Source organism: Pyrgilauda ruficollis, unplaced genomic scaffold, assembly GCF_017590135.1.
Source record: "Pyrgilauda ruficollis isolate IOZ18807 unplaced genomic scaffold, ASM1759013v1 scaffold13, whole genome shotgun sequence".
NCBI classification, from domain to species: domain Eukaryota; kingdom Metazoa; phylum Chordata; class Aves; order Passeriformes; family Passeridae; genus Pyrgilauda; species Pyrgilauda ruficollis.
Genome location: NW_024511432.1, coordinates 1,610,914 through 1,634,682, shown reverse-complemented (window position 1 = coordinate 1,634,682; position 23,769 = coordinate 1,610,914). Strand labels below are relative to the sequence as shown.

Sequence of the window (23,769 nt, the reverse complement as noted above, 5' to 3'; positions counted from 1 at the left end):
TAAATTCTTGGATTGATCTACCTCATAAAAATGCAGCTCTGTTTTTTCTATAGTTTTGCATATAATTGAATATTTGATTAATACACAGATGCCATTTTCTGCATATTTCCTTAATGCCACCGCATAGACCCTGCAGGCCTTGGTTGCTTGCCCTCCAATGTATCATTTAATGAAGTCCATTCCAATGTATTCCAAATCGCAGAGGCCGTGCACCTCCACACCAATGCTAGACAGTTTGTAAGTAGCTTGGGAAAAAAGGAATCAAACTCTGGGATCTGGCAAACTCATCCAGAAATACCTAACAATGGCTGTTGGTAGAAGCTGATGTGTGTCCAGAAGTTTTTCATGTGTTTTTGGGTGGCACTTTTATAATGAACTTGGTGTTTTACAAATGCTTGGATGGTCAAGGAAGAGAATTCCTGTTGCCTGGGAGAATCAGTTTTGTGTAGTGTTTAATGTGCAAAAATGAACTGTGAGAGGTGCAAGGACCAGCCCAACACCTGGGTTTCACTGCAGTGATCAGGTGGACTTTTATGTCTGAACTTCACCCAGATTTCTGTGATATTCTTTGATTTTGTTTTGTTTTGGCAGTCAGAATGACAATGTTCTAATTTTATTATTTGTTCTTCTAAGTGTTAAATTGCTGCTCATGTCCAGTTGCTTCCCTTCTGTTTCAGTGTTCGTTTAATGAATGAGTTCACTAATATGCCTGTACCTCCTAAAGCAAAGCAAGGTGAGTGGGAGCAGGGGCACAAAGCAGAAAATGATGGGGAGAAGCCTTTGGGGTAAAGATCTGCATGGGGAGAGGTGTTGCACCTTGATTTTTTCCTTCTGTTTGGTGGACCAAGTGTAGAAGTGCAATAAGAACATTTTTTGTTGAAGGTTCACTTAATTGTGAAGATGCCTTCTAAGAACACGTCCTTTCTAAGAAAATCAGTTGATACTCCCTATTTTTCCTCCACTTCCTCCCTTACATAGTTCCAGCTGTTTGTTTATCAGATTGCTCAATTCTGCTCCTTAAATCCTGAACACACACTGATTTGGAAAAAAATGAGGCCATAACAGGTCCCTTAAGCAGTTGGAGATTGCCTGCAGGAATATTATCCTGGCTTCTGATTCCAGTGGGAAAACTTGAGACATGTCTGATTTCTCCTAATACATATTTAGGCTCAGTGATGATTATGGAGTGATTGATGCAAATAAATGATCTTAAAGGTTTCAGTTGTTTAACCTTAATTTTAAGCCAAGTCTGTTGTATTGCAAACTTGTAGAAACAAGCACATTCCTGAAACTATTCTTTATGTAACACGATAAGGAAATATCAGGAGGACTGGTTGTTCCAGTGATTTCCAAACAGTTCAGACATTTCTGTGGTTTCTTTCTGTGAAACAGATCTTACTGGCTTATGCAACTTATTTTACTTGTAGGTCATTTCCTTGTGTAGTTTTCAAGTACAGTTCTGAGGCCTTATATTGCCATTAGGTGGAACATTTTGTCAGGCTGTTCTTGGAGTTTTTATTCTGCAGTAAGCAAAAGTGATCTGTTAGAAATGCAGATACACAGAAGGTTTAAGGACATGTTCTTTGAGTACAAAAAGAAGGCAAAAATGCAAATAGCACTAAAAGTGTTCTTTTGTGATGGCTGTTGATATTCTTGTTAATCTTCTTAGAACTTTTCCTGACTGTGAGTTTATGCAAGGTGATATGTTTTAAAGCAATAAGAGTTGTGTTTTATAACTTCTGAGCTCAAGACCCCAAAATTACAATTAAACTATTAGTAAAAAAAGTGCTGAACTCCAAAATTAGTGATGTGTGAAAAGACTATTAAGGTATAATGTAAAAAAACCTTTTTATTGATTATTACTTATAGTAATTCTCTTTCACCTTGCAGCTTTAGGTGATAAAATAGTGAGAGACATCCGACCAGGAGCTGCCTTTGAACCAACCTACATTTACAGGCTCTTGACGGTTATAAAGTCAAGTCTGTCAGAAAAGGTGGGACTTCAAATCCTTGACTTGTGCAACTGCATTGCAGGGCAGTCACAGTCCTTAAAACTCTGCAAAGCCAAACCTCAGGCTCTGCTCAAATGCCACTAAAATCAGCTCATTGAGAGCTCATGGTGGTGAGGCTCGACTGTCTTGGGACCTGATTTACAGGAAAATCTTAATTACAGGTTTGGCAGTTTGATATGTCAGAATAATGGAAAAATTACTGTTGGAATGGAACATCTCTTTTTATAATGGAGTTACCAATTGATTTACGTTTAAGAAATGAGCAGTTGTTCATTTTTATGAGGAATTGAGCTAAGACTGATTAAAGGTCAGGTTTAATTTCAATATAAAGAAAAGATAATAATTCAAACCATCCTTTGATTTGGCCTTCACTTGACAGCAACTTTTAATAGTGGCTGTAAAAGAAATGGGGAGAAAAAAAATTCCAACTCACACATTAAATGGAATTTGTATTGAGAAAAATGTAAAATTCTTGTAGCCATTGTGGAGCTGATGCTGCTTAGCACAGTTTGGGTTTAACTGGTTAAAAAAGTTTGTCTTATAATAAAATGTAAACTTTATTTGACATAACTTTAGACTGAGTAATTGCTAAATTAATAGGAGAATGCTGGATTTGTTCAGTGTCGTGAACCTTCTGTTAAGAGAAAACCATGAAAATATCATAGAATTAATTGAAAAAAATATTTTGTTCAGGGCAGGCAAGAGGATGCTGAAGAATACTTGGGATTTATCCTCAATGGACTACATGAAGAAATGCTGACCCTCAAGAAACTTCTCTCTCCACATAATGAAAGTTCGTGGATTTTTTTTTTTTTAATAGCAAACAATTAATTTCAAATACTGTTTTTGTGTGCTGATACCATAATACAGAGTAATGCTTGGAGTGGAGGTTGAGATAGGGACTGAATGCCATGTTTTAGAGGACTGGGACATAAGCAGATAATGTTTTGGTAAAATCTGGACACAGTGAGTCCATTCTGTCCCGTGTATGAATGATCTGAGGAGTTGCTGGGTTTCTGGAAAGGCCTCATGGCTTTGTCAATACTCTGAATGACAGGAAGTCACAGCCCTGCTTCTCCTGAACAACAAAACTCAGTATTACACATTTTCTGAGCCCAGCTGAGCACTCTTTGGGGCTAACTCTAGTTGATCAGTCTTGTTTGTCATTTATAACACCTGCAGTGTCAGTGGTTTTTGACTCCATGGGAGTTCAAAAGTGCATCAGTGTCTTTTTCACTCATCTATAAACCAGCTGTTAAGATTTTTTTTTCTATTTAATACAAACCAACATACTAAATTATATGAAAATTCTTACTGACAAAGCTGGAGGAGAATTTACTTTGAAAGAATTACTAGAATTTGTGTGCAGAGTAAAATGTCATTTTAGTTTATAGAGTCTTTAGCTTGAGCCCCTTTATAAATAAAATCCTGCAAGCCTTAGTCAAGTAAGAATTCAGATCACTAGTTACCCAATTTCTCTTCAGTAGGGTAAATTTTTTGGGATATAAAGTCATACCATATTTTGTTCCTTAGCTGTGTGCAGTTTATAACCTGAATTTGGCACAGGCTGGGAAAATATTTGCTAAGCCTTGGGTTCCCTGTAAAATACCTGTGCAGAAAAGGAGTTGTATTTAATAATGGCATAATTCTGTTGCCAGAATAACACTTCACTTTCTAATTTTCTCCCCCATAAATTTACTACTAAAAATATATCAAACTTTGCTATTTACATACAGTCATCAGTGAGCTGCCTTCTGTTAATACATGGATGTGTCATGCAGAGAGCAAACCTGGAATATGCTTGTTCTTTATTAAATTTTAAAAAAATATATTTTGTTAATTAAAACAACGATGCATAAAAACATTTTATCCTCAAAAAATTATTTGTATTGGGGTTTTTGTTATTTGTATTGGTTTTTTTGCCTTTCAAATCCTTTATCTGGCTGGATGTTTTATGTTTTTTTCCTTGGTCACTTGAAGAAGTGTCGGTGTCCAACGGCCCCGAGGCTCAGAGTGTTCCCAAGGAGGAGGAGCAGGAGGAGCAGGGGGAAGGCAGCGAGGATGAGTGGGAGCAGGTGGGACCCCGCAACAAATCCTCGGTCACTCGCCAGGCTGACTTTGTCCAGACTCCAATCACTGATATTTTTGGTGGTCACATAAGGTACAGTACTTTTTCCTACAAGTTCTTGACTTCCAGTAGTTGGATCTTTCAAAATGTCTTAAATGAGCTCACTGTTTTGAGATCCCAAGCCCTGAATTGCATGTGGAAAAGGAGTTTGGAATATTTATGCTTTGAATATTGTCTTAAGAATTCCAAAGCATTTTAGAGCTGCCTAATTTTTATGACCTCTGGGGGGGTCTTATCTCATGTTATAAATAAGGATACTGAGAGAGAATGAGATTCACAGAGTTGAATCTTGACAGTAAAACAATGAACTAAAACATAAAACTGTGAATTTTAGGTTATTCAGACCCTTCATGCTTCCCAGAGAAAGCTGTGTCTGATAGTAAAGAAATTTTACAGGCAAAAGAAGTCTGGAAAAATGTAAATTGCTACAAGATGTTACTGGAATGAAAAGAATGTGGCATATCACTTCTATGCAGGTCTGATGCCAGACAAAGGCAGAAAGGAGAATCTGAATTTTTTTTGGAAAGGAAACCTCCTGACTTGTTTGGAGACATGTATAATTTAAAATGAAAGCAAAGTAAACACTTGCTAAAAACATACAGCAAAACAAAACTGCTAGACTTGAAGAATTATTTTTAAATTGGAGACAGACACTTAATTGCTGGTGTTTGACTCTCTGTGTTGCCAGATATTGAGTCTAGAAGTGTGAATAATGTGGGCTAGTGCCTTCTGCCTTGGAAATGCTCTAAAATTATTTATTCTTCTGGGTTTTGAGCCAGACAGCTGGTAAATAAAATTATATTTTCCATAGAATTTGGCAGACAGATGTTTGTAGGTATTGATGGAGTCCTGCATCAATGGTTCACATACCCAAGGTGCTGTTAATACCCCAGGTGTATTTACCAGAATTTGTCACAATTGTTTAGATATGATTCCATCAGTTTTTATATTAAAAATACTGAGAAGATGGCAGTTTTCTGTCCACAAAAATTCATACAAAGCAATGGTAATACTGGAAAAAGGGAAAACCTTGCACTGAGCAGCAGAACCACAGGAACCAATCCAACATCTGCTGGCACCACATCCACTTTATTTATCCTTCACACCAGGGCACAACTCACCACAGAAACAGCATCCCCTGGGATGTTGGAAAGGTTCATCCTCAGGGGTGGAGATAGGAAGGACTGAATATAAAACTGCCAGTAGAATTCCACTAATGAAGGCTTCAGAAACTGGAAAAATCCAATGGGAAAAGCAGTGAGGAAAAGATGATTTAAATTGGCATCTTTGGGCTGGGGAAACTTCAGGCTTGGGAGTTTTTAGGCTGTCCTTGAGAGGCTTGAGTCTATTAAATGTCTATTTAGGCTTAATTACTTAAAAACCCCAGCCTATAAAGCCTTTCTAAGCAACATGAGGCTTAAGTGGGAAAGTACAAAGTTTTCCTGGGAATTCTTGCAGTGCTTGAGTAATTTTTCATTGAAAATGATGCATTTTCCCATGTCCATCTGAGATTTGTAATTATTCTAATTAGGGGAATGGTTACAGAGAAATCATAGCCCAGTGAAGGCTTTGCTGTCAAATCAATTTCTGCATATCTTGTGAAGAAAATATCCTGAAAAATTGTACAATATAATTTCTGGTTTTTAAAACAAAGGTGCTGCAAAGGTTCATGCATTCTCTCCCACTAAAGGATATATATTTGCCAATATTAATTAAGCTGCACTGGCTTTGTGTTGGTGCTTCAGGGCTTTGCCTGAGTAAAAAGGGCTCTTTTGATTATCCTGAACATTAAAATTAACCTGCATATTAACATGTCCTACCTGACCTGGAAATATTCCAGCATGGCCAAATGAGTCAGAGCTGTGTTAATTATAATTTTGCTTTCAACATGTAACAACATAATAATTTATATACATGGACAAAGGCTGGATAGAGAAAGTGATGGAAAGAAAATGAATTGCCAGTCCTCAGTGGAGCATAGTTTATATTTCCTATGGCAAGATTTAAGCAAACACTTGACAATCACTATAAAATTGGTCTTAGAGAAGTGACTGAAAAAATGGTGTATTTTTATTGGAGAATAAACACTGGCACTTTGCACTCGTGAAGAGCTGTTGGAAAACTAAACTAGCAAAAAGAGCCAGGAGGTGAATTTTTAAAAAATGGTTATCAAAATTTTCAGTCTTTTTCTTTAAACTTTGGATCCAATAACTTTGCATAAATAAAAGAATTCAGTTACAATGCCATTGAGAATACTCTTAGTAGGTGAAAATCATTTAAATTGGGGTAAGTTGTTAATACTTTATATTTAACCTTTATATTTGTATGTGTTGCCTTGAATTAAATATAAATTGAGTTACTTAAGTAACTCATTCTTCCTTGAAGGATCTGTCTGGTTGAAAATCATTCTTTATTCCGTTTTGATTTCTTTTTTTCTCCACAGATCTGTTGTTTACCAGCAGAGTTCCAAGGAGTCTGCCACGCTGCAGCTTTTCTTCACCCTGCAGCTGGACATCCAGTCGGACAAGATCCGCACCGTGCAGGATGCCTTGGAAAGCTTGGTGGCAAGGGAGTCTGTGCAGGGCTACACCACAAAAACCAAGCAAGAGGTGTGTTCTGGTCACCCCTTCTTCACAGCCAGCTGCTAAACTTTGTATTTGAAAGGGTTTTCATAGAGCTCTGGCTTTACAGAGAGTTGTTGGAGCATGCTCTAACAAAAGGGGTACAAACCTTTCTACAGTGTCCTGGAGCAGTGAGATGTCAGCTCTAAAACAAAGCCAGGCCTGTAAATAGTTGGAGTTTGATTCATGTAATAATTTATTTGGGATATTAATGGAGAATATACTATTCCCCATATTAATATTATAGTAATGTTATCATTACTATTAATAATATAAATATTAATAGGCTGAACTGTGGTAAAGATACATAATATTATGTTCAAGATCATAATTTACCAATTCCTGAGGATTGCCACTTGCTGTTAGTAAAGGAGCAGCTCTTCAGAATAAATACTTTATATTTTACTTATAATGCATTACAATAATAACTGCAGTAGAAAAGTACTTACAAGGAGGAAAAACATGCCTTTGGTTTGGCAGTTTGAGAACTTGTGATGGGGGATAATAATTAAATTTCCCTCACTAAGGCCTTGCCTTGTGTACTGTGGTGGGCACTAAAGGCATCTCTGGTGTGCAGGGATTATCACCTGGGAATTGTAGGTGTTCCTCTGAAATTTGTCTGTAAGTTTTCAAAATCCTCCAAGTGAGAACAGGATTAGATAAAGAAAGGTTCATTTCCCTTGGAAAGCTAAAGATGAATAGCAGAAATTTGTTTACCTTGAATATTGAGAGCATATATTTCTCCAGTTGTTTGCCATATGAAGAAAACATTTGCAAGCTGATTATGATTTACCATGAAGATCTTGTTTTGCTTGCCATTCTTTTTTTTTTGTTTGTTTGGTTTTTTTTTACTGCAAATGGTTTAAAGTTTTTGACTGACAACCCAGTGCTAGGTTGGAAGAAATGAGTTAGGTGCTTCATGATATTTCAGAATTTAGATGGAAATACAGGCACCCACAGTGTCTTCCAAATCTTTTTTCAAAAGAAATTCAAATTGAAATAGTTGTTTTTTTGTATTAAAATTGTAGTAAAAACACTGAACATATTGTCTGTAGAACCTTGGAAAGAGATAATACTTTTCCCCCATGAGTTTCTATTCAGTATATATGTTCTAGCAGAATCAAGCCATTTATTGCAAAATAATATGCTCATGGTTACCAGTAAATAGATTTTTCTCAATTAAAAAATGGCAAAAAACCTTAAGCAGTTATTTTGAGAAATATTTTCATGTCTTCATTTCTAGGAAGGCAAAACAGTTTTTGTTCTACAACTCTGAGCTCGGCTCCTGGTTTCCAGGCTGAAATTTTGTAGATTGTTTGGTTATAATTATATAAAAATCAACATTTAATAGAGAAAAGTTTGGTCATAACTCACATTTTTCTCTTTGAATATACTGAGTTCTCCTTTGAAACAACATTAGGATTGAAGATCCAGTGGGATTAAGTCACAAACGAGCGTTTATCATAAATTAAAACTGCCATAATAACAAATCTGGAGGGTTTGCTGCCAGTGTATTTAAAACTAAATACTTAAATTTAAAATTATTATTAATTTTAGTACTTAAAATTAAATGCTCTCAGGTGGAGATCAGTAGAAGACTCACCTTAGAAAAGCTGCCCCCTGTTCTCGTTTTACACCTCAAACGCTTTGTGTATGAGAAGACTGGAGGATGCCAGAAGCTGATCAAGAATATTGAGTACACTGTTGATCTGGAAATCAGCAAAGGTAAAAGATTTAGGAGCAGAATTCCCCTCTCCTCATGGAAAAGAGAATGTTGGATTTCCTATGAGTGTCTGTGGTTTCATTTTCTCCCACACAAGATTTTGTCCTCATCGTTGTATGAAAATTCGGTCATTTGGGTGAATATTTTATGGGGTTTTTTTATGATGAAAGATCTTAAAGTCTTTGGCACTTCCTAGGCAATGGGTTGGCCAAATGAGAACTTCTTGTGGATTTATAGAGTAAGGATACAGGCAGCTGAGGGCAAATATGGGAAGTGATCCTCTTGGATCTGTGTCCCTGTCTGTTCAAGACTGTTGCCAATATTGGACATTTTTACCACAAATTTAATTCAGAAGTGTCAGATTATTTAATTAATGAGTGGCAGGTGGAAGAAAACTGTTGTTTTATTGAAAATGCAGCCTGAAGGTAGACAATCCAAACTGTAGAGTTTAAACAAGGATCCTTTATTTAACAAGTATCCTAGGAGATACTGACTTTAAATAGTGTGAGATTGGAAATTGTCCAGCATCTGAAGCTTGCCAAAAGAATGTCTTTTGTTTTGAGCTGACAAATGGACTATTAGCCAGCCAGTAGCTCAAATAGGAATAAATAAAATCAGTGTATACTCCTATCTCAACTGAGATCTGGCAGGCATTGCCCTTTTGTTTTACTTAATATTTTATTTTGCAATTTTCTTTTAGGAATGTAAGCATGACTTGGAATCTGAAATTGATTCTGTCATTCATTGACAGATTCAGAATGACAATTGATGTTGTCATTCTGACAGCAGGAATAAAAGGGGAAAAATGGAATAGTCTGATCTTTTACTATGTCTTTTTTTCTTCTCATTTTTGGTGGTATTTTTAAACCTTTCATTAAACCACAATGTTCAGCAAACATGAAAATTCACTCCCTTGATTAACAGTTATTAGAACCATGACCATTCTTTAAAGGCTGCAGAAGAAATTTCAATTAAATGTTCTCCTTTGTGATAACGTTGATTTCTCTGAAAAACAATCGATCTTCTTGATATGGAATATCTAATGTGTGGCTGTTTTTCCTCCTCCAGAGCTACTATCTCCTGGTGTGAAAAGTAAAATTTCAAAAGGCCAAAGAACCTACCGGCTCTTTGCAGGTATTTTATTTGTGTGGTCCCTCTATTGCAAGTGCAGACTCTGCATATGGATTATAGAAACACTGGGTTACATTAAGTGTTTTCTTTTAAACTGCCCTGAAGTAGCTTGTGGGTGTGAAATTCTTGTGTTTAGTGGGGTTTGTTTAGAATTGGGAGATTGTGCTGGAGAAACACTGATTTGGACACGGGCTAGGAGTGCCAGGCCAAGGGGAATGACTTTGCAGTGCCAGAGGGCAGGGTTAGGTGGGATATTGGAAAAAATCCTTCCCTGTGAGTGTGGGGAGCTGCCTGCCATAAGGATAGCATGGGACACAGGCACCTGAAGCCCCTCCTTGGTTTTACAGCCAAATCCCAGGGCGCTGTCCCAGTTTCCTTCACTTTTTCCAGATCTAAAGATGAATTGAGCCATACAAAGCCAAGATGTTCATCCCACCCCTACCTCTGGATGTCATCCCATTGGGGTTGACATGGGCCTTGACTACAGGCAGCTGGAAAATCCCATTTTCCATTTCCCCATGGGCAACCCAGTCCCTGTCACCATCAGAAATACCACCAGGGGAATATCTGGGATGAAGATTTGTCTCCTGGGGCACATGGAGACTTTCTTCCCTGTGAGGTGGGGAGACCCTGGCACAGATTCCCAGAGAAGCTGAAAGGGTCCAAGGCCAGATTGCACCGGGCTTGGAGCAACCTGGGACAGTGCCAGGTGTCCTGTGGCAGGGGTGGGATGGGATGACAATCCCAGAGCATTCCATGATTCTGTGTCTGTCCCACCTATCGATGTATGCAGATTGAGCTATATAGATGAGGGAGCTCCATGCTCCCTTGGCCTTGATCTGGGGGTGTCCCAAGGCTCATGGAACACGCCGAGCTTTCATCTGCCATTCCATGACCCGCACATCCCAAACCCAATGAAACCCTTTTTTTTTTTTTTTTTTTGTCCCCTTGCAACTGTGGGATAGAGTGATAAAGGAAGCTGCCGTTTGTGCACAACATGGTTTGTGTTGACTTTTGACTTTGCAGAATGAAGTCGCTCGGTTGGAAGCCTCGTGAATCACAAAAAAATACTAAAAAAGAAATAAAGTTCATCCGAGTAAATGCTGAATCCTAAGATAATAAAAAAGGGGATTTGCGTTTAATTCCCACTTTCTAATTGCGTAGTAGAAGAAAACCCTGCACCAGCAACAGAACTTGTAGATTTCTGTGAAAATGTTTTATCTTTACTTCAGTAAAAAAAGAAAAAAAATTAAAAAAAAAAATAAAAAGCTCTCTCTGCTTCCCCAATAGTTTTTTGATAAGTGGTAAAATATGAGCCGATGTGTATGAGATGGAAATGGTCCTTTGTGCTTCAAAACATGTACAAACTGCAGAGTTGCTGGTTCCTGATAGGAAGACACATTTTAATAATTGTGCGATGAGAAACTGCTTAAGTACACATTGCAGATCAAATATTTGGAGTTAAGATGTTAGTCTATATAGATGGGTGATTGTAACTTTATTGCTATTAAGAAATTTCAAACTGCATTTATGCTTCTGTGTACATGAAATTAAGAAAATGGGCAAAATAATTAAGATTGATATTTCTTTAAGTCTGCTTTGTTTAATTTTGCTGTCTGCTCTCCTATAATGTTGAGTTCCTAATTGTACACAGTTTAGTGATACCTAGAAGTATAAAGTTGTCGCCCATCAATAAAAGTCACAAAGTTGGTTTAAGGTGTGTGTGTGTGTGTGGGTTTTGTTTTTCCTCAGGTGTGAATCCTGCCCTTGGAAACTCCAAAGGTTTCTGTGTAGCACTTCTCAAGGTGTAGGGAACCTTCCCTAAATCAAGTGGAGATGGTTTTTCTTTGCTTTTGAAATTTTTTGAAACTTCAGAAGTGTTTCTGTTTTGCATTCAGGTAGAACTGAACTTGGGAGGGGAGAGGGAAAGGGATGTGGTGGTCCAGGGCTGAGCACTGAGCAGCCAGCCAGAGGGGATGGAATTCCTTCTGTGTCCTCCTGGAAACTCCTGCACTGTTTCTGCAGCAGATGATGTTTTGTTTGTCTCTTCTTCAGCCAGCTGACATTGCCTTGGAGAACTTCTGGTAAAAATATTTCCTTGATCAGCTTCCTGTTGCTTTCTCTAAAAAACTCCTATAGATTATTTAATTCTTTGCTGATAGTGGTGTTATGGCCTTATTTCATCATGGGATGGTGGAAGCTCCCTGGCTTGTCCTGACTCTCCTGCCTGTCCCACAGGAAGGAGTTTCCTGCCCAGAGCTCCTGCTGTAGGGAGGAGCATCCCAACCCCATGGCTCTTTGGGCTGGTCCTGCTCTGCTGAATTATTGTTAAATGCTGTTCTGGCATTGTTTTGGATGTCCAAATGTATTGTTGTGGTTTTGCTGCTCATGCTTTATCAGGATTTTCTGATTTACAGGTGGTGACTGCTCGTGATTTTGGTGACATTCCACCAATTCCAAAACAATTTTCTGTGCAAAGCTCGCTTGGATTGTGGCTGTTTGCAGGGAAAACCTCAGCTCCTGGAGCTGAGCCTGCTGGAGGATTGGTGCTCCCATCCCTGTGATGGGAATTGCCCCAGAGCCCCCTGGTGAGAACTTGAAATCTTGGGGGATTGGGAGGTTGTTCCAAAAAAGAAAGAAACCAGGTTTTGAACTTACTGTTCTGTGCTGTTATTATTCACATTCTGTTTCTGGAACCTGGTTAAAGTGGTTCAGTAGAAATCCTATTTTTAATTATGTACCTGTGTTGGGTATTTATTTGTCATTATTTCCAGCGCATTGTGAAAAAGTGCATTTCTGATAGTGCAGGTTAACCTGAATAGTGCAGAGAAAACTGCAGGTGATCAGTAATTAATGTATTACTTAATAAAGGTTACAGATGTTACCATTTTAAGAAATGGCAATGAGTCATTGCCAGTTTAAAAATCAAGTGTTGAAATTCAGTATGACTTGAAATTGTCTCAGTATCACTTAAATGTGAATTTTTGCATTTTTTACTGAGGATATTACAAATGTATTTGTCACTAAAGTCCTTCTTCGGCAGTGTATTAAAAGGGACATAAAAGTGTGTGGCAACAGTGATGTGGACACACAGCCACAATTTTAATTTTCTGTATTAACTCCTCCCATTGTTGCAAAACAAGAGCTTGCAGCTTTTGATCATTTGCTCTGGGTGTGATTATGTAAAACAAAAACCCCAACACCCTCGATGATACACCGTAAATCCGGTGGTTGTTTACTGAAGTTTAAACCAGATTTTTGAGAAATGTTTGGGGTTTTTCCTTAATGCACAATAAGTCCTGAAATTTCCAGAATGACAAACTGGATATGCAGCTCCAAAGGGCTGTGGGGAAAACCTCGTGCCATGAGCCAGATGTGCAGGGAAGGGCTGGATGGGCTGGGGGAGGAGGGTTATTAAAGCCACGAGGTGTTTGGGGCTGGGGGAAGGTGTTTTCAGTAGGAACCTGCTGTTTTCCACAATATCCTCTGGAGATGATGTCCCTCAGGGCTGGGCTGGGCCAGGTCTGCTGCGAGGATGGATCCTGAGCTGTCAGCAGAGGGTTTATCTCTGTAAACGTGCTCTAAATCTGCTGCTTTTCACTAGGAATGAAGAGGGAGCCTTGGATGTGTAGGGGATGTTCCCAACAAGCTGGAGATTTGTGCAACTGAGGGTTTATTTCAGGCTGTCTTAATGACCCAGAGGATTTTTTGGAAATCATTTATGTTGGTAAATAATGAGATGTGGCTGCAGAGCTTGTGGTAGCAGTTCACCTTCTGCTCTGGGGTGAGATCTCCAAAGGTGGGTGCTGGGTTAAGGGTCCTGAACTGTTCCAGTCTGCAGATCTGAACCTGTGGGAACAAGGTGAGTGGTTTTCCTGGAATCCCAGACTGATTTGGGTTGGAAGGGACCTTAAAACTCATCTTGTCCCAGCCCCTGCCATGGGCAGGGACACCTTCCACTAAGCCACTTTGCTCCAAGCCCTGTCCAACCTTGCCTTAACCCCCTCCAGGGATGGGGCAGCCACAGCTGCTCTGGGCAGCCTGAGCCTCAGCACCTTCAGAGAGAAGGATTTTGTAGATTTCGGTTCACATTTGACTTGTACTTAGTGCAGTCAGTGGTGCCCCCTAAATTTTCTGAAATTGCTGCAGCTCGTGTTCTTATTTCATTGTTTTACATCAGCTTTTAACTGATTAAACAGGCCAGATTTATGGGGAGTTGTTTTCTTGCTCATTATCAGCTGCTGAAGCATTTAGGGGAATGTTCTTGAGTATGAGGTGGAGAAGCTGCAGATGGACCTGGGTGGTCAGTCCAGGCTACCCCAAAACAGGAGAGCAGCAAGAAAGAACAAGCAGGGGCTCACAGTGCCAAGTAATAATTGTGTTTGGGAATAAATCCATCAATGCCTGGATTTCCCTCCTGTCATTTGGATCCCCGTGCTGTTAATTCATCTGCTGGAGTAGCCTCTGGACTGCAGCATGGTCAGGAGAGGGGCATCTCCAGCCTGCTGGGGTGGTGGATGTGGCAGAGATTCCTTGGCTCCCTCAGGTAAACACAACCCAGGCAGGAGGGGGGTGTGAGCAGGCAGCAAATCCCCCAGAGCCTGGCTGTGCCCGGTGCCCAGCCCAGGGGCTGCTGCTCCCGCTGCGCTCTCAGTGCTGGTGACCGCAGACAGGCTGCTGCAGATCCCTGCCTTCACCCTCTGCATCCCCTTGTGCTCCCTGTGCTCTGGAGCAGCAGTCAAACCAGAGATCCCCTGCAGCTCTGTGCCTCTCACCCTGCCCTGCTTTGGGGCCATTCCTGCCGAGCTGCGTTTGAGTGGGAAATAAAGGGGCATTAATTCCAGTGGAGATCAAGACTCGCTGTCTGCCTGGTCAATTAGGAAGGCATAGGGAAATGTGTGTCTCTTCCCATTCATTGGCTATTACATTAAAAACTCTCTGCTAATATATACTTATATATGCAGCCTGCTTTATGTGGCTTTTACCACATATGAAATGGAGACGTTATAATCAAGGCAGTAATAACGAGGAATGATTAAAAGTAACTTCTGATTGTTTTGGCTTTGGTGAAACATATGACCCCAAGCTGCTGACTCAAGACAAAATGAGGTGGGTAAAGATTCTTGTTCCAGGCTGTGCTCATCCCTGAGCACAACCAGGCCCTGTGTAAGTCTTGTACAGTGAAACCATCCTGGTGTATATTAAAAAAATAAATTAAAAAAATCAAATCTTTGTAAAGCAGCCAGGTTGATGGAGCAATCAGACAACCCAAACCATCCTACAGGGATTAATTTCCCATAGGGATATTTGTGGAGATTACAAAATACCAAATTCCTCTGAGGTCTGGAAATTATTTGTAGGTCGGTATGTGAGATTTAAAATGAGTTAATTCAGCTTTATGGTAATTGGAGTGAGCAGCACCTTCTGAGGACTGTGAGTCAGGGCTGGGGAGCTGTGTGGTTTCGGGGTGGCAGCCTGTGTGGGGGCACCAGGGTTCACTGTGTTGGGGTGAAATTCACTATGTTTTGGGGAAATTAGGAACTAGGGGGGCTGCAGCATCTTTCAGCTAATTAAATAAGCCCTGATCAATGAACTCACTGATCCAGAGGGAATCAAAAAAGCGAGGGGGAAAAAAAAAAAAAAAAAGAATACAGTGATTTTACAGTAAAGCAGTGCAGAACCTTCTGTCAGCCCAGTTCTGGGTGGTCTTTGAGTTGCCTTTGGTGTCAAAAGCTGAGCTTTTTTTGGGAGCAAACTGCCCAAACTGCGCTGAACGGCTCCTGGCAGGGCAGAAGTGCCAGGTCCAACTGCTGGACCACGTGTTGTTGGTTCCCATAGACAGCTTGTTTGGAAGTAAATAGAAACTCTTTGTAAATACAGCTGGGAGAGTGTGGGCAGTGGGAAGAGCAGCCAGAGGGGCTGGTGTGGCTGCACCAGGCTGTGGGACTGGGACTGACTGGTGAGGACTGGCTGCCCATCTCAGCTTGAAATGGGCTGCAAGATACAACCCCAGTGATGACAATCTGTTCCTTCTTGAAAAATCCTCAGGAAAATGGTGTCAGAGATGGAATCAGCCTCGATGCTGACTTCAGAGGGTTCTTTCTTTGCTCAGAGCTCTCCCAGCTGCCAATATTTGCTCCTCTGCTCCTGCTCTGTTGAACGAGTTTGATAAATGTTCCTCTGCTTTCTGAGCGCTGCTGGGTTTAAACAAACCTCTGGGAATATCTTGTAAACTCCCTCCTAGTAAACAGTAAATAAAAGTGGTTGGTGTTTTGCCTGAAGGAAGAAATAAATATTGACTGATTAGAAGAATGGAAGGACTTTTTTTTCCTAATTTCTTTGGAAAGAGGACAAGGCAGTGCATTTGGAAAAATCAGAGCTGCTTTTCTTGGATGTGCCAGCTCCCAGGAGATGGGTGCTCCCCTGGCTCCATGCTGGGTGTGTTTGTGCCCCTCCTCAGGGAACATCCCGGGGGATGTGCTGACCCTGGTGCGGGATGCGGATCCCACGGGAATCCCGGCGATGCTGGTGCCGTGACACACTCGCGTTGTTACTCACGACAGTGGTTTGGGTTTTCCCTGTTTGTTTACTTCGAGAAAAAGGAAGGAACTTTTAGCTTGTCTTTTGCTCAATCGTTTCCTTTGACAGTGAGTAAAACCACGGGGCTGGATGCCAAAGCTGGGGCAGTTGGGACATCGGCAGAGGTGAGTGCTGCCTGCGTGTTTCACCGACTTTTTGCCTTCCCTATTCCCTGTGGCTCCCGCTCTTGCGCCGGAGGAATGTCAGCGCTGGGAGAGCTTTGACAGCAAACTAGAGTGCGATCAATCTCCTGTTCCCAGCAAAAGTCCGGCTCTGGAAGAAAAAAAGGGGGATGCCATGGGGTTTACTGGAGGGGCTGGAGCTGGGTGGGATTTCCCTGTGAGGAGCGGGACTGGCCGAGCCGGCAGCCGGGGACAGACAGCTGGCTTCAGTCCCTTACAGGGAAAATTCCTCTCTGGAATTCCCCCTCCCTTGTCACCGGAGCCCTCCCCGCTGCTCTGTCGCGGTCCCCCCTGTGCGGGGAGGATTCCCCCTGCCCTGGAATTCCTGGCTGCGAGTCCCAGAGCTGGGACAGCACAGCGAGCATTTTATAGGATCAGGGCTGCCCTCCTCCTCCTCCTCCTCTTCCCTCCCGCCTTAGGGAGGATGGTCCCGCTCCTCTGAGCCCCAATGACCGCCCGTGAGCTGCCGCGATCCCGGCCAACACCCCTCTGCTCGTGGCTTTTCCCCCTTTTCCCCTCCCTCTCCTCGTTCTTGCTCCACGCCCGTGGTCACAGGGATGGTCCCGGGTTCTCCCCTCTGCCTGGAGAGCATAAATACCACTGGGGAGCTCTGCGAGACTGCACTTGGTCCGAGTTGCTGAGCCCAGACCTTGCACATCTCGTGCCTCCTGAGGCTTATTCCATCCTTTTCCCCCCCTCCTCCTCGTTTAAATATTTCAGAGACATTAATTTATTTCCCACAAGCAGGCTTGGAGGAGCTGCAATTACCTGGAGACTTGGAAGTACTCAGCAAGGTAAGTGTAAAGTTCAGTCCTGGCTGCTGAAATTTTGGTTTTGGGGGTGGTGGGAGTGCAAGAAATGTCCCTTAAGAAGGCACAGTTTTAGTAACTTCTCCAAAAAGTTGTTGGATTGTATAAAATAACACAGTACTGTCTGAGCTTCCCTCATGCGCATCAGCAAGGTAAGTGTAAAGTTCAGTCCTGGCTGCTGAAATTTTGGTTTTGGGGGTGGTGGGAGTGCAAGAAATGTCCCTTAAGAAGGCACAGTTTTATTAACTTCTCCAAAAGGTTGCCTGGATGATATAAAATAACACAATACTGTCTGAGCTTCCCTCATGCGCTCCCTGCAGAATTTAATGCAAGATTAACAAGCATTAATCTGGAATGAATGGGAGGAGTTGGCAACTACAGGAGTGGATTTCTATGCAAATAGAAAATATCCAAGGGATGCTGTTGCAGTCCCCAGAGCTGATACCTGTGGGCACATTGGTGTGCTCCAGGCTGCTTGTGTTTGTGCAGCTCTGCTCTCAAGTCCTGTAGGAAAGGAATTTCAGCATCACCACGTGTGGTGTCTGTTACCAGTGGGTTCTCCATGTGGTTTTACATAGAAACTCACCCACTTGGGTTCTGTGGGAGTGGACTGAAATGGAAGATCCAGATGTTTTAACCCATGGCCTTGAAGATGCTGAGTCTGTGGTGTGTCCAGTGCAATGTGTCACTGTTGTCCTGTGTCTAGCAACTTGTCATCCTCCTTGCCTTTGGAAGCCAACACAATTCTGCAAAGCTTGGGGTGTGTGCATCCCAGGGAAAGAAATGACCTGGGGTTTAGTGCATCATCTTGTGGCTTTATCCCTGGATTTCTTTGCACAGGTTAAAGTTGATCCCAGGCTAACTCATCCTAGATTCCAGGCTAACTGAGGTTACAAGCTGATCCCAGGTTGACTCCCCTCTGCTTCACTGTTTTAAATGCTCTCCTGACATCCTGAGCTAACTTTGCATTTTCCTTCCTTGTCAGCTGGTGCCATGTGTAACTCCACAGGCCCTGGGGTGTTTTAGCTGCAAATGTCACCCATAACCCAGGAGCAGGAGCCCACTCAGGTGCTTCACCAGGGAGGCAGTCAAAGCTCAGTGTCCCTAAGGAAAAAAGGTGACATGGGGACATGAATGCAGGGTCAGCCTGCATGTGGCTTTAGCAGTGTCTCTGCCAGGCTTCAGATGTGACCAGCTCTCCTGCTTTCCGTGCAAGGCAGACACCATCCATTAGCTGGGGAAATAGCTTTCTAAAAATAATCTTTTCCTAAGTCCAGTGCTGCACTTTAACTCCCTCAGACCCCAGAAGCAGGCCTCCCATTTCTCCCCACTCTGGACAGGCTTTCCAGCATATTCAGGAGTCCTTTTCTGCTGACTCAGTCATTTCTGATGGCTCCCAGATGTTCACCTGGCACCAGTGTCAAGGGCCTGATGTGTTTAAAGGGAGGCTGTGCTCCTCTTGAACCCTTGAAATCAACAGCAGAGGCTTCCTCAGCTGACTGTCAGCTGATAATTTTCTGTGAATAATGTCAAGCCCCAGCTCAAAGGCAATGTGATTTCAGCCTCCCTGGGTGAGGCATTGCCCAGCCCTGCAGGGCACTGGGACAGCCTGGGCTGGAGCACACATGTCCCAGTGTTTCTTTGCACCTGGGCATGAGGATACTGAGAGGCAGATGGATGGACATCTGAAATCTGTGACAGCTTTCTGAAACGTGAGCATCTTTCAGCTGCTTTCAATTCATCTGGCCAGGGAACTCTCTGCTCCCTGTCCCCCTCTGATCCCTTTATCCTTCCTTGGGATGCTCAGTGCTCCTCACCTCAAGCCAAAGCAGAGGAAGGGACTTGCACACCCCAAGTGAAATAGAAGATTAAGCCAAAGTGACCTAATTCTAAAGAGGTGCTGGTATCCTTTTGCTGGCAAGTGGGACCCAGGGAAGCACATCCCGAGGAATAAAGCACCATCTGTTGGGAGGTTTTGGCCGCCTCGCCGAGCCAGACGCGCTGGCCTCGCTGCGGAGCCGTGAGCGGGGCAGCTCCTCTGGCTCTCAGATGCTACAGCTGATTTTTTCAATCTGCCCTTTCTGAAAGTTCACTGTTTGCCTTAGATGGGTGGTGGATTTGGGCTCCTGTTTAGCCAAGGGCAGGCGGCCAAACGAGGGGTGCAACGGCTGCTCCTGCAGGGAGAGCGGCCGGGGCTAAATGGCCACATTGTGAATGGCCGTGGCATTGCAGCTATTTTTAAACTCTCAGGGAAGTGCCTCAAAGTAGGAATTGTTCCCTGAATTTGGGTCAGACAGTCTACAAAAGCAACTGCTCCTTCTCCCCTACCCCTCCGTAGCCGGGTTAGAAAGTCGGGCTCCTGCCTGGGGGGAAGTGAACGCCGCAAGCGGGGCTGAGAGGAGGATGAGGTTAAAGGAGTGTTTGTCCCCGTGCCACCGAACGTCCTGCCCTCCAGGTGTGCCTGCAGCTGGGGACAAGGCCTGTGTGTTCGCCTTGCTCTGCGGAGCAGGAAATGATGAGAAGCTGTTACCTAAACGGAGCAAATTACATCCTGCATTGTTGTACCCAGGCGAAGGCTTAATGCGCTGCCTGGAGAGAGGCTGAGGGCAGCTGGTTTTCATCTGCCTCAACGCTCAGTCCAAGAAAGAAGCCTCAGGCAGGGACTCTGTGTCTTTTGTTTCAGGGGTTCTCAGTGTTCTCAGAGTTTTTTTGGGGTCCCAGCCTGTGCAAAGCACCTCGTGCTTGCCGCTGTTCTCCTCAGATGCTGCTCTAGCGGGCTGGGGGAACAGGGGTTTGGGGGTTTGTGCTCAAATGTAGCTTTTAGCTGGGAGTTAGATGGCTGTTCCCTGCTCTGGTTGGCTTCCAACTCCTCTGGTCTCAGAGTGTCCAAATCCCGTGTCTCAAATAATTCCTGCTAATCTGGGGGTTGTTTCCTGCCGCTGCAGAGGAATGCTTTCAGCGTGGCTTTCTACTGTGCTGTTGAAAACAGATCCTCACCTTGTGTTGGAGACAGGGATGGGGAAGCTTTCATCCAAAATTTAGCCCTAAGGAGGGGGATTCTGTGCATGCTCTGTCTGTACAGATGCTTCTTGCCCCGGATGGATTGATCCTGCTCCAGGGGCTCTTAGATCCCACTGAAGAGCAGTGAGTGCTGCACAGCCTCCTGTGAATAGCTGCTGATCCTAATAGAACCAGCCAAGACACTCAAGGATCGCTGGGTGGATAAACTGGAGCACGGGAAGGGGGGGTGGAAGTGCTTGGGCATGACAGGTGGAGCAGAAGCACTACGGAGCAAGGGACAGGGATTAAACCAAGCTGCTCAAAGACCAAAGACCACTCTGTCGGTGCTGACGGCATCCGAGCGCCTGGGAACACCTAATCTGCCCGGGGGAGGGCGGCTGCTCCTGCTGCTCCATAACTCACATCCCTGGCTCCGCTCCCGCCCGCCGGGAAGCGTCAGCGAGAGCCCCGGTGCGTCAGTGCCAGCGGGGACCGCGGCTGCTCGGCCCCGCCGCGACATTTCCCAAAAACAGCCGCTCTCACCCAGCCCGGCAGCTGCTCTGCTGCAGCCTCCGAGCAGCTCTTGCTGCTGCCTGACCTCCTCATCCGGCTGGCTGGGGGTTTTTGTTTCCCTTTTGTTCGTAAAATAGCGAATTTCGGCTTTGCCAGCTGCTCTTTTGGGGGGTAGCTCCAAGCGTCCCCATGTCTGTGAAGGGATGGAGCTGCTGGGCATTGCGGGATGCCAGGGGTGCAGAAGGCATCCTTCTGTATGCCTGGGAAGGGTTCACTCCCAAATCAGCATCAGTGGAATCCCCAGGTGAAATAACCTGAGTCCCCACCTCTTGTGGGGCTGCTCGGGTCTTCCTGCCTTTGGGGTGAGCCGTAATTTTCAGCACCACTCTTTTCCAAGCTCAGATCTGGGCTGTGTGACCTCATTTTTGTGGGACAAATGCACTGAGAGCTCCTGTGGCACTGCTCTGACTGCCTGTTTCTCCCCAAATTCCAGACCTGCACTGAGCCACGGGAGTCCCTGCAGCAAAACCCACCATCACCTTCATCTCTGCTTCTGCTGGCAGCATGACTCCTGCCCTGCCTTGGATCATTCCTCTTGGATGTGTGCTGCTGCTGACAAAGACAGCTGAGTGCTTTATCCTGCCCAACTCGAGCCACCTGGAGAGCATCCTGAGTAAATACCAGGATGGGGAAGCTCACTCCAGGTCCAAGAGAGCCATTTTATTCTCAGACAGACAGGAGATACTGATGCTCCACAATAAATTAAGAGGTCAGGTGTATCCAGTGGCCTCCAACATGGAATACATGGTGAGTCTAGAGCCTGATACATCCCTTTATTTCTTCTTTTTTTTTTTTTTTTTTTTTCCCCTAAGTGTATTTAAATTTTCCTTGTGGTGTGAGAGGAGTGGCAAATTTCCTCTGAAGTAAGTTTTTCTCAAGAGGTTTCCTGAAGCCTTTCATTCCAGAGTGAAGGATGCTTTAGATCAGTGGCCTGTTTTGGTTGGAAGAGGTTGCTGATGGGTCATCCAGTCCATCCTATGCATAGTTTCAGAGGTGGTTCCATTATTCATAAAGGAGCATTTGGCCCAGCCCTGGATGCATCTCGGGTGATGGCAATTCCCCAGCCTGCCTCAGCAGGTTCTTCCATTACCTTCAAGTCATAAAAGCAGCAATTTTCCCCCAGTGTTTAACCCCTGCTCTCCCCGTGAAAGCTTTCAGGCTGTTGTGGGGACACCACAATCTGCTCAGGGAATCTTCTGGTGGTTTTTGGGTTGCTGGAGGTTCACCTGCCCTCAGTCACACATTGATCACCTGAGCTTAGCAACGTGAGCCAAACCTCTGTGATGCTCCTGGGAATCTGCACAGGAGCACAGGGAAACAGGCCTGAGGAATGTGGCTCCCTCTGCAAAGCACTGGAAATAGCTGGAAAGGCTTTGGGAGTTCCTGGGTGGATGGGTCACTGCTGTCGGGTTTTGTAGTTCAGGAAACCAAAATAGAAGTTTGGTCAGTGCATTCTCCCACTTCAGAGGGAGAACTTAAAAGTTGGAGGAGTATGAAATATGCCTTTGCCATCAACAATTCACATTAATATTTTTTTCACCTGATGCCAGAGATCCTACTTTGAGCTATTTTTGCCATGCCATCAAAATATTTCAGGGCCACAAAATGATGTAGGCAAATAATTACTTTTTGTGTGCCTTTTCCCAGTGTGCAAATATAGTTCTGATCAAAACTAGTCTGACTTCAACCTTGTGCCCCTGCTGATGGATCAGGTGATGGTTTTCCTTTTTTTTTTTTTTTTTCCCCCTAAGTGTATTTAAATTTTCCTTGTGGTGTGAGAGGAGTGGCAAATTTCCTCTGAAGTAAGTTTTTCTCAAGAGGTTTCCTGAAGCCTTTCATTCCAGAGTGAAGGATGCTTTAGATCAGTGGCCTGTTTTGGTTGGAAGGGGCTGCTGATGGGTCATCCAGTCCATCCTATGCATAGTTTCAGAGGTGGTTCCATTATTCATAAAGGAGCATCTGGCCCAGCCCTGGATGCATCTCGGGTGATGGCAATTCCCCAGCCTGCCTCAGCAGGTTCTTCCATTACCTTCAAGTCATAAAAGCAGCAATTTTCCCCCAGTGTTTAACCCCTGCTCTCCCCGTGAAAGCTTTCAGGCTGTTGTGGGGACACCACAATCTGCTCAGGGAATCTTCTGGTGGTTTTTGGGGTTGCTGCCCTCAGTCACACATTGATCACCTGAGCTTAGCAACGTGAGCCAAACCTCTGTGATGCTCCTGGGAATCTGCACAGGAGCACAGGGAAACAGGCCTGAGGAATGTGGCTCCCTCTGCAAAGCACTGGAAATAGCTGGAAAGGCTTTGGGAGTTCCTGGGTGGATGGGTCACTGCTGTCGGGTTTTGTAGTTCAGGAAACCAAAATAGAAGTTTGGTCAGTGCATTCTCCCACTTCAGAGGGAGAACTTAAAAGTTGGAGGAGTATGAAATATGCCTTTGCCATCAACAATTCACATTAATATTTTTTTCACCTGATGCCAGAGACCCTACTTTGAGCTATTTTTGCCATGCCATCAAAATATTTCAGGGCCACAAAATGATGTAGGCAAATAATTACTTTTTGTGTGCCTTTTCCCAGTGTGCAAATATAGTTCTGATCAAAACTAGTCTGACTTCAACCTTGTGCCCCTGCTGATGGATCAGGTGATGGATGACTTGTTAAGACCGTGTTTAAAAGGGTAAAAGAAGAGCAAACTTAAATGTAATATAAAATTGTTTGCCAGCTGTGCTGCAGTCAGGGCTGCAAATGGAAAATCCTGCCTTTTGTGACTGCAGGGAGAAGGGGAAGAGAAGGGAGGGCAGGGGACAGGGAGAAGGGGAAGAGAAGGGAGGGCAGGGGATGGTGGGGAAGGACAGCTGTCCCTTGGTCCATCCACACCAGCTGGGTTTTGCCAGAACTCCTGTGCCTTTCTAAGAACTGGGGACTGCATCCCTTTCTCAGCAGCTCTCACATTATCCTGCAGGGAAGCACTGCCAGGAGAGGCGACTTGATGGATTTCCAGAGGGTAAACACA

The 23,769-nt window shown here is 43.7% G+C and overlaps 2 protein-coding genes across 2 annotated transcripts in view; both read left to right on the top strand.

Annotated features, from left to right (window-relative positions):
• USP10 (ubiquitin specific peptidase 10) overlaps positions 1–10,534 on the top strand; it is a 44,664-nt gene extending 34,130 nt beyond the window's left edge. The window contains exons 6-13 of the mRNA XM_041458718.1: positions 128–237; positions 678–733; positions 1,891–1,994; positions 2,706–2,805; positions 3,993–4,173; positions 6,584–6,749; positions 8,342–8,486; positions 9,553–10,534. Of these exons, the coding sequence (XP_041314652.1) occupies positions 128–237; positions 678–733; positions 1,891–1,994; positions 2,706–2,805; positions 3,993–4,173; positions 6,584–6,749; positions 8,342–8,486; positions 9,553–9,941 (1,251 nt within the window). The 3' untranslated portion in view covers positions 9,942–10,534. The remainder of the gene's footprint in view (positions 1–127; positions 238–677; positions 734–1,890; positions 1,995–2,705; positions 2,806–3,992; positions 4,174–6,583; positions 6,750–8,341; positions 8,487–9,552) is intronic.
• A 6,324-nt stretch (positions 10,535–16,858) lies between these two features.
• Positions 16,859–23,769, top strand: part of CRISPLD2 (cysteine rich secretory protein LCCL domain containing 2) — a 28,503-nt gene continuing 21,592 nt past the window's right edge. The window contains exons 1-2 of the mRNA XM_041458970.1: positions 16,859–17,170; positions 21,192–21,505. Coding sequence (XP_041314904.1) covers positions 21,263–21,505 — 243 coding nt within the window. The 5' untranslated portion in view covers positions 16,859–17,170; positions 21,192–21,262. The remainder of the gene's footprint in view (positions 17,171–21,191; positions 21,506–23,769) is intronic.